Genomic DNA, 15666 nt, shown 5'->3' on the forward strand with positions numbered 1-15666 from the left:
TTCTTGTATAAATTTGTTATGGACATAATGTTGGATTAGGGAAGGTATACAGTTAACTTTTTAAAAAACAGAGACAGACTTTTCTCCAAAGTGATTATACCATTTAAACTTCCATTTATAGTGTATTTTTAAAAAATAAAGTTTTGCACGTTCTCTGATTGGAATGTCAGAATTGAAATTGATGAATAACTTTTCTGATATTTAAAGGAATTTGAAATGCTGGGCAGATAATTATATATCTGGAAATATTGTAGTTTTATTCATTTTTTATTTTAGCACTTACTGCATATATGCTTTGACAAGAGGTATTGAGAAATATGATGTGATGAGATGAGTCCCTGTCATGCTCATAAAGTATTATTCTGAAAATGACCTTTAATGCAAAAAAAAATACCTTCTAGGTTTATTTTATATTTAATGGTAATTGTACTTAGTTGACATTTAATCTTTCTTATTAGATAAAGAAAATTTGTGTATTAATGTTTGTATGTTTTTAGTGTAATAAAAACTATGTTTCAAATTTTAAACTTTTATATTACAGTTACGTTAATACATATTAAAAGTTCTGGTATGTTTTGGTAATTTTAAAACTCAAAAAAAATAGTCTGCAAGAGTATATATACTTACACTATTTATTGAATTTGATTATATAAAACATTTTAAATTTTGTATGCTCACTTGAAAACAATGTGTTTATTGAGAATTTTTGAAAGGAAAGAAAGAATATTAAAGACTTGGGTTTATGTAATGCACAATTAAGCCATCCAATCCTAGAGTGACTATGCTGATGATTCATTAAGATTATAATGTCCACCATCAATATAAAAATGAAATTACCTCTTTCTGTTTTTTTCAAAGCATGGTTTTATGCATCTTTTCCTTGTGAATCTTGCTGAAAGGCCTTCAAGTTTCTTGTGTATATAGACCTTTTTTTTTTTTTATTGTAGACCATTTGTTACTGATTTGAGAAGTACATTATAGGGTCAAAGGCAAAATAGATCAGAACCAAGTTTAGAAATAAAAAGTACAGTTAAGGTGGAATTTTTAGGGGTGGTTTGCCTTCGATGTTTCAAATTAGTCACTATTTTATATAATACAAGGAGGGTGGATATAGGAGGTTATGTTGGATATGTGTTTAATTTCCAATTGTCTTCATTCTGTTTTATGGAATTATTCACTCCCCTTTCCTACCCTAAATCCTGCATTTAAAATGGGACTAAGTGGGAAATTGACAAGGGCAAGATGATAATGATGGTAGGTAACATTTAAGGAGTACTTATTCCAGGGCAATAAGCCTTTTTCACATATTAGCTAACCTAATGCCCACAACAAGGGAGGTAGGTGTTAGTATCATATTTACTTAGAGATTCTGAAACTGGCATAGAGGGGAACTTGGCTAGGGTCACATGGCTAGTAAGTGACAGACTCAAGATTCAAACCCAGCCAGATTAGCTCATGCTCTTAACCCTCCTGCTGTTGTACAGAAGAAAGGATATATCTAAGTCTGAGTACCTTATGGTATTTCAAAGTTAATTATAGGTAATTTCTGAATTCTCAGAATTTATTGTCTTTTGTTGTATTCCCTTTTTTGGCAGGGGAAGGGCCTTGGACATAACAGTCACTTTTTTAGGTCCTGGGAACACAACAGGATATTTGACTCTAGAACAGCTGTTCTCAACCTTCCTAATGCCCCGACCCTTTCATACAGTTCCTCATGTTGTGGTGACCCCCAACCATAAAATTATTTTCGTTGCTACTTCATAACTGTAATGTTGCTACTGTTATGAATCGTAATGTAAATATCTGATACGCAGGATGTATTTAGGCAACCCCTGTGAAAGGGTCGTTCGACTCCCAAAGGCGTCACGACCCACAGGTTAAGAACCGCTGCTCTAGAATGTTTTACCCAGCCATTTGATGAAGACATACCGCCGCTCCCCCCCCCTCCCCCCCCGTTTTATAGTGATCCTAAGAATTACATTTTTCTCTTGGATAACCAAATATAAAACAGGAACAAATTTTAAAAGTGCAGAAAGATATCAGTCTTTCCTTTAATGCATAGTAACTGCTACTGGTAGAAAACATGGAAAAAGAAAATGAATTACAATTGCACACCACAGCCATAGCCAGTTTGGCTCAGTGGATAGAAAGGTGGCCCGAGGACTGAAGGGTCCTGGGTTCGATTCCGGTTAAGGGCACTGTACCTCGGTTGCAGGCTTGGCCCCTGGCTCTGGTCAGAGTGCATGCAGGAGGCAGCCAATCATGTGTCTCTCTCACATCGCCGTTTCTCTCTCTCTGCCCCTCCTTTTCCCACTCTCTAAAAATCAATGGAAAAATATCCTTGGGTGAGGATTAACAACAAAAAATTGCACACCACAAAGTTTTTTAGAGTTAAAAAAACTAATCAAAGTATCTGTCTTTTTTTGTTAATGCTAAAAACGGAAAACTTAATCTGGGAAAATCAAGGTTGATAAAACAACCGAAATAATGTGACAACTATCAATTTATCTAAAAACTGGTAAATTTTGACCTGGTCGGTGTCACTCAGTGGTTGAGTGTCGACCTGTGAACGAGGGGCATGCAGGAGGATTTGGTGCCTGCTTGTGAAGCTGTTGGCTCCTGCTCTGGTGTCTGAAGCTGGCCACTGGGTGTGTTAGTTCTGGGCCTCTTGGAAGGGATTCTTGTGCTGGCCAATGTAAGATACTGCCCGTGGCTGACTGGTCCTCGGCAACCTGTTCAGAGCTACAAGTGATCCATAGGTTGGAGCTGCCTCTGCTGGGCCTGGGTGCGTGCAGGAAGGACCAAGCTGCCCACCAATGCTGGTTTTAACCAGCACCGGGCCTGGGGGCAGGACAGCAAAAATCCTAAGGCAACCCTAGATCCACCTCTGCCTTCCCCCACCTGGCCTTGCCCTGCCTGCTGGCTGTCTATAGCTGCAGTCACAGGAAGAGCTTATGGCTGTACTCAGCAGGGGTAAGCTCTACAGGGTGGGGCCAGAGGGAGTCCAGCAGGTATTGCATGTGTTAAAAATTCTTGCACCACTCTGGTTGAAAATCACTGACATATAACATCATACTAATTTCAAGTGTACAATGTAATATTTTATATATATATCTTTTAAAAAAATATATTTTATTGATTTTTTACAGAGAGGAAGGGAGAGGGATAGAGAGTTAGAAACATCGATGAGGGAGAAGCATCGATCAGCTGCCTCCTGCACACAACCAAGGTACATGCCCTTGACCGGAATCGAACCTGGGACTCTTCAGTCCCCAGGCCGACGCTCTATCCAGTGAGCCAAACTGGCCAGGGCTTATATATATTTTGAAATAATCACCACTATAAGTCTAGTTAACATTGGATATGTTTTTAGAAGGTGATTCTGAAAATGTTTTTGAGAAAAGTACAGGCTTTTGTAAGATGGAAAACCTAGAATCTTAGAATCAGTGGCCCAGCATGATTACTCTCTAACTGGGACACAAAAGTATTTAAATAAAATTCAGTCTCGCCAAAACCGGTTTGGCTCAGTGGATAGAGCATCAGCCTGCGGACTGAAAGGTCCCGGGTTCGATTCCGGTCAAGGGCATGTACCTGGGTTGCGGGCACATCCCCAGTGGGGGATGTGCAGGAGGCGGCTGATTGATGTTCCTCTCTCATCGATGTTTCTAACTCTCTATCTCTCTCCCTTCCTCTCTGTAAAAAATCAATAAAATATATTTAAAAAATAAAAATAAAAAATAAAATTCAGTCTCATTCCTACTTTGCTGTTTTACATTTGTTCTTATTTGAAAAAACTACAGATTTTTCTTTCAGAGAAATTTGTGATCTTATTTTAGGTTACCCTGACTTGTTGAATCACTGTTAATTAAATCAGTTGTTAAAACATGTGATTTTAGCTATTTTCCCATTGGCTGTTGAAATATTTTTAATTCTTAGAGTTTTAAAATGTTTGCAGTGATTATTATGTTATTTTACTTTAACTGAGTTTATATGACTTTGAGATAAAAAAATTGTATTTATTGCTCTCATGGTAATGCTAGTACCTGACATTTGAATTTCTCAGTTTATAAAATGCTAACATGATAATGTCAAATATTCTTTCATACTTCTTAATACAGTCTGATTTTTTTGTGTGTTTTTTTTTGTTTGGCTTTACTTTTAAACATTAAAGCGATCTCTAGTAATATGGTTTATGTTTTATATTTTTATTCTAGTTTATTCATCGCCTGAAGACCTAACAGTGTCTACGGGACAAGAAGTGGAACCTGGTAGTGCGGTTAAATATTTCACTGTTGTTTGGTGTAAGGCTTCAAAGAAAAAGCACAAAAAGTGGGAAGGCGATGCTGTTCTCATTGTCAACGGAAAATCTCTTACATTAAAGGACCTGGAAGGCAAGGACATTGGAAGAGGTATTGTGATATTACCTAATGTTTATGAATTGGCCTAAGATTAGCATCTATCTTTGGTTACATCATTGAAATCTAATTGGGCTTTATAAAGGGGTCGTTTAAGATGTTCATATCGAAATTTTCTCGTAAACATAAAATTCTCTCAAAATGTTTAGTCTTATGTATACTAGCTCAGTGAAGCAGATCCCATCTCGTAGTTTCATTTTCTTCAAAAAAAAGAAAAGGGGGGACTATTATGTATGAAGATAAAACTATAATCCTCATTAATGTGGAGAGGTCAAGACTACTGTTGAATTCTGATAGTTTGGGGAATAGAGCAGCTGGTCTTTGGCATTTTGGAATAGAAGCTAACTAATTTCTTCCTCTATTAGAGCATTAACATTAAAAAGTGCTCCATTATAAAGCATTTAAGAATGTATATATGTTACCAGTTGGTACAGATTGTAAATTTTAGTCCAGTTTTAATAGGGCAAATTGTAGCAATTTCCAGCTAGTTTAAACAGGTCATATTTTCTAAAATGTGAGTGTTTTATTTTTTAGAGCCTTAAAAACATTTATGGTAGACACAGTTCTTACCCCCCTGTAATCACACAATAACGATATGCATTTAAAGTAGACAGGCATAGGAGTCTAAAAGTTTCTCACTATTTATCTGGTTAATGAGCTCATTTTGAACAAACTGTGACTGACTTACTCATATTTACATTCCATCAGCACCTTACACATGGCAACACTTAATAAATGCCTGTTGAATTAATAATTCAAACAGACTTGGTGTAAAATATCCCACTTAAATTTTTTAAAAATTGATTTTAGAGAGAGGAAGGGAGATGGATAAGAGAGAGAGAGAGAGAGAGAGAGAGAGAAGCATCGATGTGAGAGAGAAACATTGACCTGTTGCCTTCCATACACACCCTGACTGGGATGGACCTGGCAACCTGGATATGTGCCCTGGCTGGCAATTGAGCTGCGACCTTCCTGTGTGCAGGATGACGCTCCAACCATGTGAGCCACACCAGCCAGGGCTAAAACTTGGCTGATTTTTTATAACTTTATTATTATTTATTTTTTCTGATTTCTTAGTCTTTTTTTGTCTCTTTTTGTTTTGTTTACCGAAGTGATAAATTACGTTTTCATTCTGGCTAATGGGTTACACAAGGCTATTTGCATTCAAAGCACAGTTTTCTTGTATAGTTATGGGAAGGTGACTATGGTATCAGTAATTAAGTCATCTTAGAGTATCAGGAAATTAACTTTCTTTGTTCTCAATTCAAAGGCACTGGATATAAATTCAAAGAGCTTGAAAAGATTGAAGAGGGCCATGCAATGATGATTGGCGGAAAAGAAATAGAAGTCATGGGTTCGATCTCCCCGGATGACTTCAGCAGTGGCAGATGCTTTCAGCTTGGAGGAGGAGGTCCTGCTATATCAAGTTCTTCTCAAGCTGCCAAGAAGTGTTTTTCTAACCCCTTAAAAAGTGTCTATAAACCAAGTTCAAAGGAAAATAGGCAGAATAGTTTCCAAAATTGCAAACCACGCCATGATCCATGTGCACCAAGTAAGATTTAAAAATTAGTTTGAATATTCTGTTTCTCCTGTCAAAGATTTTTGGTATGTGAATTTAAACTTTAAATTTTCTTTTAAACTTTTCAGATGAAACTATGTATATATTATTCTTCAGATACATAATCTGATGTAAGGGATAATGTTGATGTTGAGTAACAATGTGGTTTGAGAATTATTTTGTAAGAAACAGTAATAAAAATTCTGTACATGCATTGAAGGAAAATATGCAAATTGTAGATGTATACACACAGACATACATGTGTATGATTTTGCATAAAATATGACATTTAGTAAGGAGAAAAATTAATAAATTGATGAATGAGGATTATATTTACTATACTTCCATTTTGAAGACTATGTCTTGATTACATGCCTTATCATATTAAAATATTGAATAATAAGATGTCATGTAAAGAATTAAATTTTAGCCCATCCTGCATGGCTCAGTGGTTGAGCATTGATCTATGAACCAGGAGGTCACGGTTCGATTCCTGGTCAGGGCATGTGCCCGAATTGTGGGCTTAATCCCCAGTGGGGGGCATGTGGGAGGCAGCCAGTCAATGATGACTTCAGATTTATCATTTGAGACCTGCTATCTAGTTATATTTGATTTTGTAATTTTGGGTGGTATTTTAATAAAACTTTTAAATTGTGTTAGCATATTTCTAAAGAATCACATTATTGTTCTATGGTTACTTCATGCTCCTTTGCAAAGATTCATTATTTTGACATTCATGAATATAGTGATTAACTTGAAGCAAATAGTGGTGGTGAAGTCGATGGAAAATTCTCAGTTCTTCCGGTTGATAGGAGTAGTGGTCGTTGTTAGTATGTACAGGACTGAAAATAAAGAGTCTTTATGTTAAATGTAGGCAGCCTTTCCAGAATAAGAAGCTGTGAGCTTTGCAAGCACATGTTGGCAAAATTCCAACCTATGCTTTCGTTTGGATAGTTGGATATAATAGTTCTCTTTGCTTTGAGTACTGAACTATTAAATGTTGTGGCTTAGTGGATTTCTTATTAGAAATAGTGAATTTCAGAGCACTTTGAGTATATGAAGTTTAGAAAACTCTTTGTAATTCTTTGCATGAAATCTTACATCAATAAGGCATGAGATTTTATTTTTAAACTAGAGGTCCAGTGCATGAAAATTCATCACTCGGGGGGGCCCCTCAGCCCAGCCTGTGCCCTTGCTTCTTACCACCCGCCTGTTCACTGCTCCTTAGCGCTGCCCCGGAGGTGGGAGAGGCTCCTGCCACTGCCGCTGCACTCGCTTGGCTTCTGGCTGAGCGGCGCTCCCCCTGTGGAAGTGCACTAACCACCAGGGGGCAGCTCCTGCGTTGAGTGTCTGCCCCTGGTGGTCAGTGCATGTCATAGCGACTGGTCATTCAGCCGTTCAGGCTATTTGCATATTAGCCTTTTATTATATAGGATTTTGTACCCTTGCTTAGCATTAATGTTATTCAATTTGAAGAGTTTTGGTTTTCTTTTTTGCCACAAATGATGGCAAACAGTTATATCTTATGAGTAATTAAAACAAGATAATGTAGTTGCTAACAAAGTGAAATTACAATTCATTTATAATTATTGTTTTACCTTTTTCTTAAGATTCCCTTGTTATGCCCCGACCAGACAAAAATCATCAGTGGATGTTCAATAAAAACTGTTTCCCTGTTGTGGATGTTGTGATAGATCCGCACCTTGCATATTATCTTCGACCACATCAGAAAGAAGGAATCATATTCCTTTATGAATGTATGATGGGAATGAGGTAGGAAAAGAAATCATTTGAGTTGAGTCTAATCTGAGTTTTGATTTAGCCCATAACATAATGGTTTTCTAGAAAGAGTCTGATACAATGATTCGCAGAGGGTCCATCATGAATTTAGTTGGAATGATGAGTGGTACTTAATGTGTGCATTTATTTCAAAAGTGGTTCTTGATGGATACCATCTAGTAGCCATCTTGCCAGGAGCTGGGCATACAGGAGTCAGGACCATGGCCCTCACTCTTCATTTGAAGAAACAAGTAAATGCAGTCAACCTTAATGGGATACAATAAGAGCTCATTACTAGTATGAAAAAGGTATATGGGTGCAAAATGGAAGAAACCTTAATTCCCCTTATGAGAATTTTAGAAAAAGGTTTTTGTCTTATCTCGCCTCTACTTAAAAAAGATGACCAAGATTCCCCCCTTCCTTTTAAATCGAGTTTTCTGATTAAAGAACGGTAGTATCCTCTCTTAAAGATATGATAGAAGTCCACCTCAATCCCCCCAAAAATCCAGACAAAGGAAACAAAAGAAGTCAATGTCCCTGGTAACATCTTGGTGTATTTCCTTCCAGTTCTTTCTTTAATGCATAGGCCCTTGATTTTTAAATTGGCCGTTTAACAGGGAGTTGGGAATGTCAATTCCTAAAAATTCTGAGAACAAGTTAAGGGAATGTTGTCTCCAGGAAATTGTCCAGACTCATGTTCTCGCTCAGATTTGCTTTTCTCTTTGGAGACCTTATCTCAGGTGGCCTGGGAATCATCTTTGATTTCTTCTATTTCACCTTCTCAGTCTAATCAAACCCTGCAGCAGCTGTGGGAGCCGATGTCGTAAAGTTACATTTTATCTGTACTATTGCAGTGACTCCTACCTTGCATATCTGCTTCTCATACTCCTTAAATCCACTCGTTTGGTATTTCTGTAAAACAGTTCTGAACGTGGCATCCCCTTGCTTAAAATCATTCAGACTCTGAGAACTTAGAGCAGTGTTCCTAATCTGTGATATGCACCCCCTGCTGGTATGTTGGGTAATTTTAGGTATACATAAGCACGCTTTGTTTTTGAATTTTAATAGTAGTGTATTTTAGCCAATGAATTATTAGGAAAAAAAACAGCACATTTAACTTTTGGTTTCACGGGTAAATTATGTGTAGAAAGAGTTTTCTTTTCAAATACATCTAAATAAAAAGTATGCGGATTGAAAGAAAAATAATAAAGAAATAATAACACATATGGCAAAAATTGTGATGGTGGTCATGAAAGCCTGGTGTTTGGGAGCCACTGACCTACAAGATACAGTCTGACCTTTCAAGGATAAGTAGCCCCATCTTTTGTCTTCTTTCTGCCTGTGCTGCCAGGTCCATAGCCTTGTATTTCCCTGCTTGGAATTCAACTCAAGGACCAAGTATACTGAACTACTCAGTCTGTGTAGTGAATTCCTGTTCATCTCTTAGAACTTTGCTCAAGGTGCATCTTCTCAGGGAAGCCTTTCTTGTGCTCTTCTCTTTACCATGAAAGATGCATTACTATTTTCTCTCTGCCACTCAATATCTCAACTGGCATTCGGTCTTGCCTTGGCAAACTGTTGATGAAAAATGATAACAGTGGCTAGAATTCATATTTGCAATTTTATTTCCATACTTTGCAATGGAAAACATATTTTAAGAATTGCTTTTTGCTTATTATTTCTAGCAATAAGGAATAGAATGATTAACAGACTATACTTATGTTTTTGATAATATCCTCAATTCCCTTGGACTTTGTAACCTTTAAAATATCTATCAACTATATCTGTCAAAGGGTTTTAAAAACTATAAAGTGGTATGGGATGCCACTTAAAATATTTCTTGTACTATTTTAAAAAATATATATTTTATTGATTTTTTACAGAGAGGAAGGGAGATGGATAGAGAGTTAGAAACATCGATGAGAGAGAAGCATCGATCAGCTGCCTCTTACATACCTCCCACTGGGGATGTGCCCGCAACCAAGGCACATGCCCTTGACCGGAATCGAACCTGGGACCTTTCAGTCCACAGGCCGACGCTCTATCCACTGAGCCAAACCGGTCAGGGCTTCTTGTACTGTTTAATTTTAAATTGCATTAACTTAGTAGATCTGTGATAACAGACTCTTAATAAATTATGTGTATTAGATTAAATATTTAGTATTTAATATTTCTTATAGTGCAGGGAGATATTTTGGTTGAAGTTTTTATTTACTGTCAGAGAATCATAAATACTGCTTGATAGCTGTTGATGGTTAGGATTACAATATATTTTAAACTGTTTTGATAACTACTAACAAGACTGATAAAAACTGCTGAACTGTTAGTGATAAGGACAGTTCAAGTATTCATATGTAGATATAAAATTGAGATTCATTTCTAATCTGAGTATATACATATTAGTAACAAATGATTTAGATTCAACTCTAATTTCAGATTTATTTTAGTAATTTCTTAGGCAATAAATATATAATGAGTACAATTATCAAAGATGCAAAAGAGATATGTAAATCAGCTGAATGAAAAACTAGAAAAAGTATTTAGGGAATAGAATTATTTTAATTATAAAATATCAGCTTCTGGTTCTTGACTAATAAGTGAGGATTTTAGAGCCATAAAATATTTTCCTATTGTGATTAAAGAAGTATAATTATTTCTAACAGAGTGAATGGCAGATGTGGAGCTATTCTTGCTGATGAAATGGGTTTAGGGAAAACATTGCAATGTATTTCACTCCTCTGGACTCTACAGTGTCAGGGACCTTATGGAGGCAAGCCGATAATAAAGAAGACACTTATTGTCACACCTGGAAGTTTGGTGAATAATTGGAGGAGAGAATTTCAAAAATGGTTAGGAAGTGAAAGGATCAAGATATTTACTGTTGATCAGGTAAGAAACTTAAAAGTTTAGCCTTGGTCATTGTCTAAATCTGTAGTTTTTCAAATCATTACTGCAGTTTTCACTCTTTAATGTAGCAGTTTCTCAAGTGTATGTAACTCTGCATCTCCTTTGCAGAAAAGTGGAATCTTTTTGGTTTTGAGCTAACATATTCTAATATTTGCTTAATGGCTGTGAGAAATATGCTGCTTAATTTTATTTCATGCAGTTTCTGCCCAAGATTGGTTAAATATTATGTTCTCCTTTTTTTAGGACCACAAAGTTGAAGAATTCATCAAATCTCCATTATATTCTGTTCTGATCATCAGTTATGAAATGTTACTTCGTTCCCTGGATCAAATTAAGAATATAAAATTTGATCTCCTCATCTGTGATGAAGGGCATCGTTTGAAGAACAGTGCCATTAAGACAACTACAGCTCTCATTAGCCTCGCTTGTGAGAAAAGAATAATTCTCACTGGTCAGTATTTACTTTTGGGTGGAGGTGATGGAATTGCTGCCTATTGAACATATACGACTTGTAATATGATGCTTAGTATCCAACGAATCCATGTTATTGAATGGAGTTCATGCTAAAAACCCATCCTAATAAAGCCTTGGTAGGATTGAATTTCCAAATCCCTATGTAATATTCCCCAACTCTTCCAAAGCTCTGAATGGATTTAGTAAACATGCCGACTTGACTTTAGTCATTAGCGTTTCCTTTTTTCTTGTCACAGGACATAGCTGCTTGACTTTTATTAAGTTATTTACTAGTAGCTTCTTCTACAAGTTCTACCTAGTCTAGAATTAGAGAAGAGTACTGCTCTAATTCTAGAGTGAATTAGGGACTGCAGAGTCTAGACCAGCCGTGGGCAAACTACGGCCCGCGGGCCGGATCCGGCCCGTTTGAAATGAATAAAACTAAAAAAAAAAAGACCGTACCCTTTTATGTAATGATGTTGACTTTGAATTTATATTAGTTCACACAAACACTCCATCCATGCTTTTGTTCCGGCCCTCCGGTCCAGTTTAAGAACCCATTGTGGCCCTCGAGTCAAAAAGTTTGCCCACCCCTGGTCTAGACAGCCTTTGTGACTTCTTAGGATGACACTGTCCTAGTATATTGCTTTCTCTTGTGGCCACATACCCTTCTCTGTTTTTCCTTTTTTTCTTCCTGAAATCCTTTTGTCTTAACACCTTTTTGTATTCTGCCTTTTTTTTTTTTTAAGTTTTCCTTTGGCCTCTTTCTTTTGTGTATTACTTAGGGTGATTTCAGGTACAAGTAACATCTGAATTAAATGTGCTTATTCTCCCACATAACTGGAAGTCTAGAGCTAGTGCAGGCTCAGGTGTGCGATACAGCAGCTCAACAATATCCACAATGATTTTAGTTCTTTTTGTCTTCTGCTGTGCCAGTGCTGGCCTCATCCTCAGGCTGGTGGTAGGTGACTGCAGCGGTTCCAGGCACCACATCTAGATGTGGTGATGTCCCAAGGAGAGCGGAGACTGGCTCTTCCTGTTTCTGTATTTTCAAGAGTGAGGAAACGTTCCCAGAAGTCCCTCTTTCACTTCCTCTCATGTCTCCTGGGACAAGGTGGGTCAGATGATGTTGGTGGAAACTGTCGGTGCCTTTCCTAGCTCCCCTTTCTGGTTGCACCCATCTCTTAGCTGCTATGACTATTGATTAAACAACTCATGTCTCCCATCTCTTCTGGAGAATGATCCCTGGTTGAGTAAGCGCTTATTCTGTCACCTATAGCTTGGCCAGTGATTGACTCATAAAAGGGAAAGTGAAAAATGCCAGCCCGCTTGCTTCAGAGTAATTTCAGGACCAACTTTATGGTACAATTTATGCTCCAAGCCTCCCTATAATTTAGCATGAGGCTATCCTTGCTTATTTTCTCCCTCTGCTATTTTTGGATTCCATTATTCTGTTTGTTCCGAGAGCACTACCTCTCTAAATCATGTGCAGCCAAATAACTTATCTCAGGCTCTGCTTCTGAGGAACCCGGTATGAGACACAAACCCTTGCTACATCCGTCATTGGCAAAGGGTGGGACTATTGTGATTGGTTTGGGTTCATCAGTTGGGGCTAGGTGAATGCCTGGAAACCAACCACAATGATCCTTATAGCTCTCTCTCCCCTTTCCTTCTTGCTTTCCCCATTCTCCCTACTTTATTAGTCATTGTCATGGATTTTCTTTTAAAAGTACAACAAAATGCACACAACATAAATATATTTTCTCTAGTCTTTCTATGATGTGTGTAAAAATATAGAATTGATTAGCTGTGTTAAAAACAAAACAAACCTGGTAAGCATTGGTCCAACCTGGAGTTGACCCATTTAGTTTTGAAGAAAGTGATCCTTAAACTCTCTGACATTGTAAAATTCATATTGTTTATGTTAATGAAATAAGTGCATTTTTAAAAACAAATTTTATTATTTATATCTTTGGACAATTTTTTCTAGTCTGTTATACTCTTGGACTATGCTGACTTATATGTTCTTTTGATATAATTATTGAAGCATGCTAATGTTCTTTTGAATATTAGTTAGCCAAAGTTATTGAGTATGTAATATATGCAGGGTATATTAATTCATTCCAGTCTGTCAACCTTTCAGATTAATGAAGATCCCACTTTGATCTGGCAACTTTGAAAGACAATAACAGTAGGTGCCATTCACTGAGTGTTTTACTAAATGTCAGGCACTGTGCTGGTCACTTTACATACATTGTCTCTATTTTTTTTTCTTTGTAATACCCCTGGGAAAGTATTATCTTCCCACTTTATAAGTGAAAAAAACAAATCCTGAATTTAACTTAAAGATAAGCTAAGGCAATTTGAAGTCACACAGTTATAATAATATTAAGGATTATGGAACATTTATGGTGATCTAGGCCCTATTCTAAGTAAGTATATGGATTATCTCATTTGATCGATACAACTCTAGGAGCTACTATGATTATTCCCATTTTACAAATGATAGAACTGGGGTAAGAAACTTGCTCAGAGTCACTCAGGTAGGATTTGATGCAGGTAGGATTTGAACCCAAGCAGACTCCAGAACATGCACTCAGCCACTATGCTGCACTAAAGAAGAATTTAGTATACAGTTAAAACCAGAGTTAAAACTTTATATAATTATTAATATATTATTTCAACTTGATCTGATTGCTCGTTTGTCCTCAATTTTAGGGACTTTGCTTAAAGTTAGTCCGTTTAAGGAAGTAAGTACAAATTTCTATGTAGGTCTGTGATTGTAAAACACTAACTTGACCTCATCACTTTTAATTCTTTAGGTACTCCAGTTCAGAATGATCTGCAAGAATTTTTTGCATTAATTGATTTTGTAAATCCAGGAATATTAGGCTCTTTGTCATCTTTTAGAAAAATATATGAAGAACCCATCATTATATCAAGACAACCTTCTGCTTCTAAGGTATAATTAATTTTAATAAATTTAGGTTAAAAAAAAGAGCAGTATGAAAAAAATAAAAAGAGCAGTATGCCTGGGGAAATGCTCTATAACTTGGGTAGTTTTTTTTTTTTTTTTTTTTTTTTTTTAATATATTTTATTGATTTTTTACAGAGAGGAAGGGAGAGAGATAGAGAGTCAGAAACATCGATGAGAGAGAAACATCGACCAGCTGCCTCCTGCACATCTCCCACTGGAGATGTGCCGGCAACCCAGGCACATGCCCTTGACCGGAATCGAACCTGGGACCTTTCAGTCCGCAGGCCGACGCTCTATCCACTGAGCCAAATCGGTTTCGGCAACTTGGGTAGTTTTAATTTAGGAGAAATTAAATTAGTATTGTTATTTTTCCCCCCTCACAATCCTTGAACTCCTGTATTCCTTATTTTAGAAAATAATAGTATCACTTTTTAAAATTTCATGAACAGGTACTTCATATAGAAAGAATTATAATTGATAGTAAACATGTAAAAAGGCTCATCCTTACTGGCATTGAAAAGTAAACCAAAATGGCCCTTGCCAGTGTGGCTCAGTTGGTTGGAGCATCATTCTGTACACCAAAAGGTCAATGGGTTTGAAACCTGGTCAGGACACATACTTAAATTGTGAGTTTGATTCCTGTTCGGGATGTATACAGGAAGCAACTGATCGATGTTTCTCTCTCACATCGATTATTCTCTCTCTTTCTTTCTCCCTCTCCCTTCCTCTCTCTCTCAAATCAATAAAAACATATTTTTTCCCATTGATTTTCAGAGAGAATGGAAGGGACGGGGGGAGGAGGAGAAGACAGAGAGAGAGAGGCAGAGAGAGAGAAACATTGATGTGCGAGAGACACATTGATTGGTTACCTCCTGCATGTGCCCTGACTGGGGCCAGGGATTGAACCTGCAATCCAAGTACATGCCCTTGACTGGGAATTGAACCCGAGACCTTTCAGTGCTTGGGCCAGAGCTCTAACCACTTAGCAACACTGACCAGGGCTGATATTTTATTTTTTAATTAAAGTTGATATACAATACTATATTAGTTTCAGGTGTATAATAATTATTTATATAACTTACAAAGTGATTATCCCCATAAATCTAGTATCCATCTGACAGCATACATAGTTATTACAATATTATTGACTATATTCCCTATGCTATACTTTACATCCCAATGACTCTTTTGTAACTACCAATTTGTACTTCTTTTTTTTAATTGTCTAAAGTTTTACATATGTCTCCTTTTCCCCTGATTGACCCCCCTCCCCCCCCCCCCCCCCGCCCCAGCCATTCCCACCCCGGGCAAGCCCCCACCACCCCAGTGTCCGTGTCCATTGGTTATGCTAACATGCATGCATACAAGTCCTTTGCCAGTTTGTACTTCTTAATACTTTCTCCTTATTCACCCAGCCTCCAACCCCCCTCCCATCTGGCAGCCATCCAAATCTTCTCTAATTATAAGTCTGTTTCTGTTTTGTTTGTTTATTTTGTTTTTTAGATTCCACATATAAGTGAAATCATACGGCATTTGTCTTTCCCTGTCTGACTTATTTCACTCAGCACAATACCCTC

The 15666-nt window shown here is 37.1% G+C and overlaps 1 protein-coding gene across 2 annotated transcripts in view; it reads left to right on the plus strand.

Moving 5' to 3' along the window:
• Nucleotides 1–15666, plus strand: part of RAD54B (RAD54 homolog B) — a 53618-nt gene that overhangs the window by 25720 nt on the left and 12232 nt on the right. For both annotated transcript variants that reach the window (XM_070392253.1, XM_070392254.1), the window contains exons 4-9: nt 4215–4409; nt 5686–5967; nt 7584–7746; nt 10416–10641; nt 10903–11110; nt 13935–14074. In XM_070392253.1, the coding sequence (XP_070248354.1) occupies nt 4215–4409; nt 5686–5967; nt 7584–7746; nt 10416–10641; nt 10903–11110; nt 13935–14074 (1214 nt within the window). The remainder of the gene's footprint in view (nt 1–4214; nt 4410–5685; nt 5968–7583; nt 7747–10415; nt 10642–10902; nt 11111–13934; nt 14075–15666) is intronic.

This window comes from Myotis yumanensis, unplaced genomic scaffold, assembly GCF_028538775.1.
Source record: "Myotis yumanensis isolate MYYU_CA2020_CCGP unplaced genomic scaffold, mMyoYum1.0.hap1 SCAF_15, whole genome shotgun sequence".
Lineage (NCBI taxonomy): Eukaryota > Metazoa > Chordata > Mammalia > Chiroptera > Vespertilionidae > Myotis > Myotis yumanensis.